The following is an 11,225-nucleotide window of genomic DNA, read 5'->3' as shown; positions in this document are numbered from 1 at the left end:
CCCCCGATCTGCAGACCAGACGTGAGATTTTTTTCACAGCCTACGCTCATGCTCAAATTGATAAATCCCTTGCTTTGCAGGAATCGGCGTACGCCTGTCCGACACCTGTTTTTGGTTATACGCACGTTTCATAAGTGAGATCCACTGCGTCTGTTTTCAACCGTTTCTGCGCTACTTGAAAAGGCAGACCTGCTCCTAAATGCATGGTGGGATAAACACCAGCGTATATACAAAGGCTTTAGTTAGTAGACAAGGTGAAATGACTTACGCTGTGTCTCAAATCCACACTACATACTAACCCTACACAGTATGTTCTACATACTAATAATCACAGTGTACTGTTTTACTGTTTCATGCTAACAAGAAATTATACAATGTGTGACATCCGTCCAACTGTGATTTAAATGTTTTTCAATATTTTTCATGAGATTTGGTACTTGTGTTTTTGGAGCTGTTTCACCAACACACACTTTGTCCCCTGCTTTGTGTATAGCTTTTCTATTTTCTTTGTGCGTTGCATTGTGGAAGACAGCACAATCAAAAAAACAACGGTATTCATTAGTATGCATGCTGTCTACGCTGTGTTGTCATGTTTCTCGTGTGACAAACAACCTTTATGACAATTACCTCATTCCTTTCCTGTTACACAATAATCTCTCTCACGACATTATCACATGTCTGGCCTGACTAGACAGTTAAAAGCTGTGAAATTGTTTTGACATTTCAAAGATGAAAGACGTAGAGGCAGAGGTGTCCACTGAGAGTTTGACAGGCAGCCACATGCCCAACTGGGCAAGTTCAACCTCAGCAAACCTACACAACAGATTCACATGAGACAACATGGCAAAAATCCATCTTAGAACGGCTTCAGAAACAATTCTGAAAGATAGGAAAACATTTTGCTATGTTTTATTTCTTTTAAATATACAAAATATATTATTTAATCAATAAAAATGATGAAATAGTAACTTGATCAGTTGATACATTGGCAAATATTTTGGGATTCTGAAGATGTTTTCTGTTATAGGGCTGTATGGTACAATAGACTGAAAACACTTTGATAACGGTTATGCACATTTCAAAAAGGGTAGGACCCAGAAAGCATTTAGTTTTTTTTCCTATTCTCTTTCCAACAATACTATTTAGTATTGTTGGAAATAGTATTTAGTTATTTGCTTATTCTTGCTTTTTCTTTTTTCATAGTGAAATACTTTTGTGTCTACTATCTTGTTCAAAATAAACTAAACTGAACATCTGCAGGATCCCCCACACACAGGGTCTCAGAGGGATATATGTTGAAAATGTGTCTGTTTCTGCAGACAATCTGCCTAAAAGTGTTTCTATCTGTTCTGGTCTGCCTGGTTGCTGAAGGAGGATTACACCCAATCCAGCGAGTGCCAGTGGCTCAGTGGCAACAGTCCAACGTATAAACGCCAAAATAGCCATACCGTCATATCACAAAAGCCCTATTTCAGACAGACATCTCTGATGTCTTTCTCTCCCTTTGCGTCTCATGTTGTCTGACTCTCTCTTTCTTTGTCTTTTTGTGTGTGATTCCCTGTGTGGCTTTTGGCCTTTTGCTCATCACTCTCTCTCTTTCTCTCTCTCCCTCTTTCACCCTCCCTCTCCGAAGTGCTGTGTAGGAGAAAACAACGGGGAAAAAAAGGTGGAGATGATGAGAGAGGTGGATAGGGAAGGAAGAAGCGATATTTAATCATGTTAAAACAGCACACACCCCTGTTTTTTTTCCTCGTGACACAAACACACACAGTTATGGATTGCTCATGTTATCGTCTCTCCTTTGTAAATTCATTCTTTCCTTTGATGGTAAAAATGCATCCATCTGTCCTCTCTATTCTTAATCTGTCCATCCATTTCTTTTCAATTTAATCCGATGTTAGAGCTGATAAATATTTAAGTTATGTTTATTCTTCCACTTCCATCCATTGATGTGCCATCAAAAGAACATACCAAACAGTAAGCACACTTAAGCTTAGTTTCTATGTACCTTACATCATACAGACCCTTTTTGAAAGCATGCACGTTTTGTCTTGATTTATCTCCAGGCAATCACTTCTGTTTAGTATGAAAATCCACAATTTTGAAACTAGCTTGACATAATTCTATGGAAATGAAGGAGTCACCTGTGCACCAGCTGCAAATATTCCCTTAATCTGCAGTGATTGACACACCTGTTCCGAGTCAGGTCAGTTAGCTTGGGACAGCCTAAAGGGCAGTCCACACCCAAAACAACAACTATGAGGAGAACTATAAATTTATATAGTCTTAAAGATTGTTCGAACTCAGGTGGATGGCGGAGTCCACACCACAACTATAACGACAACGACAGTGGGAACAATATTGTTGGGATCACTTTCATAGTGATTTAATGAACGATAGAAAAACAGACAGCCAATCAAAATGCATCTGAATTTACAACATGATGCCGCGGAGAGATTTGTTTCACCCAGGTGGTTAGGGGAGTGACGTGATTATAACACTCAGTGGGGCTCTTGTCCTTAACCTCTTTGCATTTTTAAACATTAGTACTTTGAAAGTATTACTCATGTTACAGAAAGCCCTGAGTGTGAATCTTGTGTTCTGGATCTTATTGTCATACTGTCTGTGTTTTTCTTCCGGTGCTCTGCACAGATCTGTTCTGATCCCCAGCTCTCTGGAGCTCTGCGTGCACGCTGTCGCCTGGAGAAGGCAGCGGTGTCGGTGCCCCAGGAGCTGGTTCATAAAATGTACTTAAAGTTACGAATAAGTAGGATTTAACTAAAGACATTTCTGTAATCTTACGTTGCAACGTCTGTTGTGTATTATGTATTATTATCAGCTGGCGCATGCAGTGCGAGCTTGACGTACTGTAGCTGTTTGCAGAACGTTATCGCTCAGCAGTGTGGATGCTCACGTCATTATAGTTATGTTTATGGATATAGTTATTGCTCTTGGTGTGGATGGCCCTTTAATGTTGAGAATTAGCCATTTTTATAGGTCAATCAACCTACCTCGGAGAAAGTGTGCCAACAGTCACCATCCAAGGAAACCTTAATATTGTTCAAAGGGATATTTCACAGCTGGAAAGATGAATATATATTTCAATAGGGTCATTTATGTAGTAGAAATGTGATTTTTGTGTGTGTGTGTATATATATAAATATGTGCCTTCTAGAATGAGAAAAGCCAGAAAATGTGTTTTTGACTCATGCGGAAAGACAAGAACTCCCAGAATGCACTTGCTTCGCCTCCTAGCGAGTCCACTCCCAAGCCTGTCTGTTACAGACATAGACAGTGAGGCAGTCAAGTCAACTCCAGGTGTTTTGTCATTTCAACCGTATACACAAAATATTTCACCGTGTTACACATTTAAAAAATATAAAAACGACCTTATATAAAAACGACATTCGAAACCGGCTTTAGTGCACACACATTATAGGCACCCATAAACTTCACCCACCTCCACAGAGCAGCATCTGCTCGGAAGGCTGGCAAGCCTAGTTGCCGGAGTCCGGTACACTGTTGTTCCGCCGTGTTTCCAAAAAAAACAAAAACACAGGAGTCTCTGAACCATGTAGGGAGTTTTGTTGAAGTTAGATGTAATCCAGTTTGTTGTCTAATGAGCGGACACAGGTGACCGGCCAGCTTTGACTTTTCACCTAGCTCGAACTCCTGCCCTCGACCCACTTAATGCACACTGCTTTAGATGTCCCTCTAGCGACACCGCAGGCTGAGGTGCTGCGGTGAGGTCTCCATAGCAGGAGAAGCTTGGCTAGTGTGTCATGTAGTAGTTTGTCTGCAATTAAGTTTCCTGCATATTCTCCAATCTTTACCAGCGTATCACGGTGTTACACACATGCGGTAGTTTGAATGCGCAATATTTATGTAAAATGTTGCAGCTGAAAAAAGAGTCTGTTAGCGTAGCATCAAGATGGCTGACACTCGACTAACATTGGCTCTGATCGGGTGGTGACAGCTCACCCCCTATGGGCAGGTTGACAACATGCGGGACCACCTGGCTGTAGGCTACAGCCTCTGGGTAAAAATGCCTTCAATGACGCTAATTGACGTTTTTGCGTCATTAGAGGCTTTTTTCCAGACCCACAATACAAAGAAATCTAGTCTCATTGGGACACGGTCATTTGAAAATACTACTGGGTTTCTACTGATGCAAAGCTTAATGCTAATCGGTGAAGTATCCCTTTTAATGTTTAAATTTAATGCAAGACCCAAATTATGTGTTTGATGCCCCCAAAAATCTTTTTACAACCAGTGCCAACATTTTTACTTACTTAGTTAGAGACAGAGTCAGCTTTAAACAACACCGATTCATGCAAGAAACTAACTTCTATTGTCCATTTCACAATGTCCATGTTGTCTTACTGTCCTCCACATTTGGTCATGTTACAAAATAGTAGGTTGCAACTCCTATTGGCAGCAGACCTCAAAACAAAATAAGCTTCCCACCAGTACTTGAATATACCACAAAGGCTGTCTTTTTAACTGTACTATTACACAACAACAAAAAAGACTTTAAAAAACAAGATATCTGCAAGGAAATTTCAGTTCTCTGCAAATTTTTAAAATAAAGCTAGAGCTACCTTTAAGGATTGAAAACACATTAATCAATCAATCGATCAATAAAATATAGTAACTGTGGTATGCTTTGGTAATACTGTATGTAAGTATTACATACAGTTTTGCAGTAAATAAGCTAAAGCGGTATGATCCTTTTATGGTTGATACCTTACATATCCATCCATGGTGACATTGAACAGCCGAGCCAATACGTCCATTTCCAAATGACAGAGTTAATGAACTGAAGAGGAGGATGCAGCGAGTGTGCTGCTGAAGTCAAAGGGAGCCAGGGTTAGTCAATACTGGCACTAAAGACATTAGCAAAGACATCTACCCTTCATTTCTCCTTCCTCTCCCCTCCCTCCAATCTCCCCCTTTCCTTATTCTTTCAAACGTTCCAAGCCACCTCCCTCAATTTCCCTCTCTGCTTCTCTCCTTTCCCCTACTTCCCCTCAAGAATGATGTTGAGTTCCCCACTGACACCTATTTCACTTCCAATGCTGTCCTTTGCTCCTGTCCACTGCTTTCCTTGTTACATCTATATTTCACCCTTCCTCTTTTTATGTCACCCATGCTTCATCATCCCTCTACTCTGATTCTTCAGGTGTTTTTTTTTTAGCTAGCTGGATGGATGGATGCTTTTTTCGCTCTCTCTTTCACAGGCGCGCACACACACACACACACACACACACACACACACACACAAACTTGACCACCTGTGGTGTGTATTAATTCTCCATGGGCCCTGATGGGGGGTTAGTGAGGTGGAACAGCCTTGGTATTTGCTGACCTGCTGGGCCGTGAAATCTCCCTGCATATACACGTGCCTCATATCCATTTAAATAGATTTAAATAAATGACCTTCCTCTGTGACTTGATTGGACTAGAGCACGGACAGATGGATGGACGGATGGAAAAAGAAAGAAAGGTGGAAAGGATAGAATGTAAAATGCTGTTAAATTAAGTTTTTCCTCCAATTTCCATAAAGCATGGGAATGTGTTGATTGATGGCTCGGTGGCGGGAAGGCGAGGCATTGTTGCGCAGCTCTGATAGATGGATAGAAGATGTGTGCAGTGAGGGGGAACAGAAGGAGAATCCATTTCAGATATGCCCTCATCTGATGCACGCACATGTCAGTGCTCTAATATGTAGATTGTGTTTAGCCTTTATCTTTTGCAGTCATGTGATAGGGTGGGTTATGAGCACCGACTCACACACACCAACACCCACAGGCCCTTTCAGATAATGTATGCATGACATGGCATGCACGCAAATACTCATATTTATTTGACTTTTTATGACACTGACACATCTTTCTTTGGTCAAGGTTATGACTGGGTTTTTAGATGTTTTTTTTATACATTTACTGAGTGACTTTCCCTGTCTTCCAAATATGAAGACAGATGTGGATGTTTATGCTGGCAGTTGGGACTGCATACCCTTCTCTGGGGCACAGCTGCAGCCACCCTCGGGCACAAACAGCTGCCATGTGGTTCATGTCAGCCTCTCTTACACACTGCAAAAGCACCCAAAGGTGGGTCAGTTTATATAACCCTTGTTTTTCTGGGAAAAGTTGAGTGCTTTTTTTTTTTAATACAGCCTTGCTTCAGGTGGGGCTGCAATCATGTCATTCTACTGGTGGTAACCAGAATAATCAATATTTTTGGTTTGAGTGCCATTGGAAGTATTAATGTGTTATGGAGCTCAGAATGTTAGAAAAAAACCCACTGTAAAGTCTTTCTCTGAAAGACAGAAAAGAAAAGCTCTGTCTCAGGTTTCACCCTGGACATTACTATGAAAAACACATTTAAAGGAAAATAACTTAATGTAAGATTCCATTAGCCTACAGTAAGGGATTTTAAGTTATCTCCCCAGGGGTAATCTCTTTCTTGCACTCTTCCACCTGCTTTTTTACATTTCAACAACTCGTCATACCTCAATATCACACATAATGTTTTTGTGCCCTTTAAAATGACCCACCTGACTGACACGAAGACTATATTCATGCATACCGTTTTTTTAATCTTGCTCTTCTACTCTACTACTTGCTCTTCTTCTACTTCCATCTCAATCAGCTGACTGATTTTTCCTACTTTTTAAGTTCAACAAATCACATTTTGCACAGCCTCTGCAAGCCAATCATCTTGTTGATGTCAAACTTTAAAACTGTCCCTTCCTCTGCTCCTGTCAGTGTCTTAAGTTAACTTATGTTCAACAAAGGGACACACCTAAAGAGTAAATTTAGATTATTTTTAAAAACACAACAAAAGTCATTGATCCGTCTCAGGTGTGTTAAAATATGTTCGCTGTGGTGTAACATGTTGTCCTAACTGAGTCTTACATGGTTGGACTAGGGAACCAGCCTTCTTAAAGGATTACATAGAACTTTGCAAAATGTCAACCAATACAATAAGCCACATGGAGGAATATCTGGACATATCTATAGAGCCCCGCCCTATCCCAATGCTTTTTTATCTGCCTCTTTGCTCTGTTCTTTCATTCATCATGCTATTTCTTTCCCTAGGAGGGAAGCACTGTTGGTGGAGGTCTAAATGCCCTGGAGCAGACAGTGGGATTTCAGGTGTCAGGAGAGGGAGAGAGAGTCAGAGAGGGTTGTGAATAATAGATCAGAGAGGGGAAGAGAAATGGAAAAGAGTTGAAAGGAGAGAATGAGAGGATGGAGGCGTAAAAAGTGGGAGATGGAGAAAAAGAGATATAAACAGGGTGTCAAAAAGACTGAGAGTCAGATACGGAAGAAGTCTGGGAGATGCATTGTAGCGAGGAAGAGGAAGTACCGTAGGACTGAGTTTTCTTGGAGGGCAACCGTGCCAGGAAAACACATCCATAAAAGTCATGCATCTGTCCATCCGTCCATCTGTTCCTCTCTCCTTCCGTGTCTCCCCTGCCTCCAGTGTAGTCAGGAGTGGGTACGTAAGACAGCGATTCATCTTTTATTGAGATGGAAAGCTTCCATAAATATGTCTACCTTGTTCTTGGGAGTTTAAAAGCTCAATCTGTAATCCAGCTAAAAATAAACAAAGGATACCCACAACAACCAATCAAATTATCCTGTGGAAGCACACACGACACAACGCTGATTTTCGTTGACCATTATATTTTCAGATTTCCTTTTAACTGCTGACTAACAAATGTTGAACACAATCTATATTATCTAAAATGTAAAGGTTGACTGATGCAGTATGTGATTTTAAATCTGCTTACTTATTTTTTTTGTTCCGATACTGCCAGATACCCATATTTACTGATATTAGTTCATCTTTCATTTAACCATTTGAATTACATGTTCTGTGTTTTCTGCAAATTTTCAGACCATTAGGCGCTCAAGAATTGTCCAATACCCAAAAAGAGTAAACAAGAGAATAACAATCCACTACAAGTTTTATATCCATGTAAATGTAGTCTATAACAGTTTGAGTTTAAAGTGTTGAATCCTTCAACCTTTATCGCATTTCTATGTGTACGTCACTTCTGTTTTCGCAATGTGGGTTTATCGTTACAGGACATCTAGTCTAACTGCTTTTTATATGTAACCCCCAAAAACATTAGTACATTTTGTTTAAATGTAGAGTATCCGAGTATGGAGTACTCCCCTTTTCACACTGTACTGTATGACCCTTAACATTTATATACATTTCCAACGTTGTGCTTTCATTATAAAGATCAGGTTTCATCTGATATTACATTTTAATATTAAATTGCGGACATGCAAAGTATACATATAATTCTTTTTTGCTGTATTGTATTTTTGTTTTCCACACGATTCCCAGATAAAGCTGTTTCTCACCACACAGTAGATTACAATGTAAAACATCACGCTTTGTACTCCCCTCTTAGTATCTACAGAACAAATAACACTTACATGTAATACCAGGAGACGAATTTAGCCGTCAAAACAACATGAAAAAAGAATGAAGTCTTGTTCCATACCTGAGCAGATCAATTTCATCAGCATGAACCCCTGTTCACAGTGTTTCCTATTGGCACATCTCAACAGGCAGGAAGCCCACTTCAACTGGTCTCTACCACACAGTGCTGCTATATGTGTAACAACAAAGACAGAGAGAAAGAGAGTGAGATCCACACTAGTGAGAAGCCGATGTGTGGAGCAGGCCTAAAGAGAGCAGGGAAAGAAAACAAACAGCAGGCAGGTAGTTGGAGAATGAAAGAGAAATATATGAAGAGAGTGAGAGAAGATGTGTTGCTTTACCGAGAGAGAGAGAGATAGAGAGAGAGAGAGAGAGAGAGAGAGAGAGAGAGAGGAGAGAGGAAGGGAGGAGAAACTGATGTGCAGTCACAACCTCCATGCTTGGCTGTTATAAAGCCCGGGGGGGGTCGTGTGTGTGTGTGTGTGTGGTGTTTGTGTGTGTGGTGTGTGGTGTGTGGTGTGTGTGTGTGTGTGTGTGTGGTGTTTTGTGTCATGCCTTTCCGGAACATGGCCACAGGGTTCAAATGTTCCAATCAAACCTGAAACACACACATATACGCAAATACTACAGGGAGGTAGAACACACCGTGAAAAAATTTAAATTTAAAAAAATATAATGTTAAATAAAATCGGCTTATTCCTGTTGTGTTTTACCACAGCTAAACTTGTAGTTTCTATGATGCATGAAAGTGGTTGTGCAGTTTATTGGCTGAGTTTAACAAGTCTCAGTTACCCTTCTACTATCAAGTTGTCTTCCCTGACGTCTTCTATGCTGTCCTGTCTTCTGATCGTACCCCGAAGAGATGAAGGCTATCTTTTACAACTTCCTGTTCATGTTCTTGACATTCTTCACACACAGCTCCTGCTGCTGCTGTGCTAAATTTCTGTGGCTTCTTTAATTTTTTACCATGTGCACTAAGGCTTATTTTTTTGGAGTTTTTTTTTTCCCATGTTTTCTATTGAAAGTGTCTCATTAGAGATCCTTCACTGTGGAACAAATGCACATGTGGGTCTTTCAAAAAGACATTAAGACATTGTCTACATAGGTAGCTGCCTCTAAGATTGGGTTAATTAAACTTATTCCTAGGGTTAGGTCGTGAAAAACTTTGTCACATGTTGAGTCATGGCGAGGAGATGTAAGTAACGCTGCACTTCCTCTTATCTTAAATCATGAATGCTGTGTAAGGTCTAATTCCTTACTTCCTGTGTGTTGTGTGTGTGTGTGTGTTGTGGGTGTGTGTGTGTGGTGTGTGGTGTGTGTGTGTGTGTGTGTTGTTTTGTGGTCTGTGTTAGTGTGTGTGACTCATGTGAACCTACGATGCATTCTGCTTTGTAGTTACATAACTGTCCCGCTCACTGCTCCAACAGATATACAGACAACACACTTTGGCAGCTAGACTGAACTACAGTATCTTTTTTCTCTCCCTCACACACACACACACACACACACACACCACACACACACACACACACACACACACACACACAAAGTGGGTTGTTCTCACCCCAGTCTTGAACGTGTGTGTGTGTGTGTGTGTGTGTGTGTGTGTGTATGTGTGTGTGTGTGTGTGTGAAGGAGAGAAAAAACAGAACTCAAATGATTTGTGTCAACTCCAACCTGACTGTGCGTTGCAGGAAGAGCTGAAGCTACAGAGGAACAGCCACAACATGAGGAGTAAACATGAGGAGCAAATAAGAAATTAAAACACAACATGAACTCTTCTAAATAATTGTAAGCTAAATGAGCGGTAATAAGCAGAAAATACATTAATGTCACTGTTTCTGGTCTCTTAGGGGTTTGACTCCTTATGTTTGTTATTCTTTAATGGTATGAAAAAAAAAATACCTTCTCAGATTCATTTTTTTTCATTGTCAACTTGAATTTTTTTGGGGGGGATTTTAAACTTTGCTTCATTGATACCTTTTCTTATCTGATGGTTGGTTTACCAAAGCAAATCACTTATAAACATCTGGGCAATAGATGTCATGATGGGGAAGTGGGAAAAAAAGCAAACTGGACACCACATGACAGCTACAAAGACATATAAAATTAAAAAAAAAAACTCTAACATGCAAACAATACATCTTACTGCAGAATTTAATGAATTTCAAGGAAGAATAAGAGATGGTGTGTTCTGAAGGATTCAGTTTTTTATAGACTTGACTGCAGTTTTAAAATGGGAATGATATCATCTCTCTACAGACTTGCACTGCTACCGCCAATTGCTCAAAATTGCATATGAATGTCCTTAGAGGGAGTTTGTTAGAAGATGAAAAGCTAAAAATCCTAACTGGACAGGAAGAGCAGGGTAAATACTGGACATCCAAATTTCACATGCAACGACAGGAACTGCTACGAGTCTGAATGCAAAACATTTCCGGATCAGACTGCACACACATGATGACAAACAGATGAGTGTATTACAGTTCTCTCTAAGGAGCAAAGGCAGAAGAAGCCTGACATTGCTAAACAGTATGAACTGGCCCAAATGCAATTTAAATTATTTTTACACAAACAGTTAATCTTTTATTTGTGTTTCTTTTATCCTGGTGCCCTGGCCATTACCAAGTAGTTTTTGTTGCCTAAACTTAATCAAAGCTTAACTGTAAAGGGAATTTTGTCATGAGGACTTGTTGGACAGATGTGATGAAATGGGAAAGTATGCTATAAAAAAAAAAAAAAAAGGACATTATTTTCTA

The 11,225-nt window shown here is 40.1% G+C and overlaps 1 protein-coding gene across 4 annotated transcripts in view; it reads right to left on the bottom strand.

Annotated features, from left to right (window-relative positions):
• The window catches only part of bean1 (brain expressed, associated with NEDD4, 1), a 53,101-nt gene that overhangs the window by 37,282 nt on the left and 4,594 nt on the right, over positions 1-11,225 (bottom strand). For 2 of the 4 annotated variants that reach the window (XM_032541852.1, XM_032541850.1), the window contains exon 2: positions 8,528-8,635. In XM_032541852.1, coding sequence (XP_032397743.1) covers positions 8,528-8,552 — 25 coding nt within the window. In that variant the 5' untranslated portion in view covers positions 8,553-8,635. The remainder of the gene's footprint in view (positions 1-8,527; positions 8,636-11,225) is intronic. The other 2 variants (XM_032541851.1, XM_032541853.1) reach the window with 1 other exon arrangement.

This window comes from Etheostoma spectabile, chromosome 17, assembly GCF_008692095.1.
Source record: "Etheostoma spectabile isolate EspeVRDwgs_2016 chromosome 17, UIUC_Espe_1.0, whole genome shotgun sequence".
Classification (NCBI taxonomy): Eukaryota; Metazoa; Chordata; class Actinopteri; order Perciformes; family Percidae; genus Etheostoma; species Etheostoma spectabile.
This window is presented reverse-complemented; position numbering and strand designations above follow the sequence as displayed.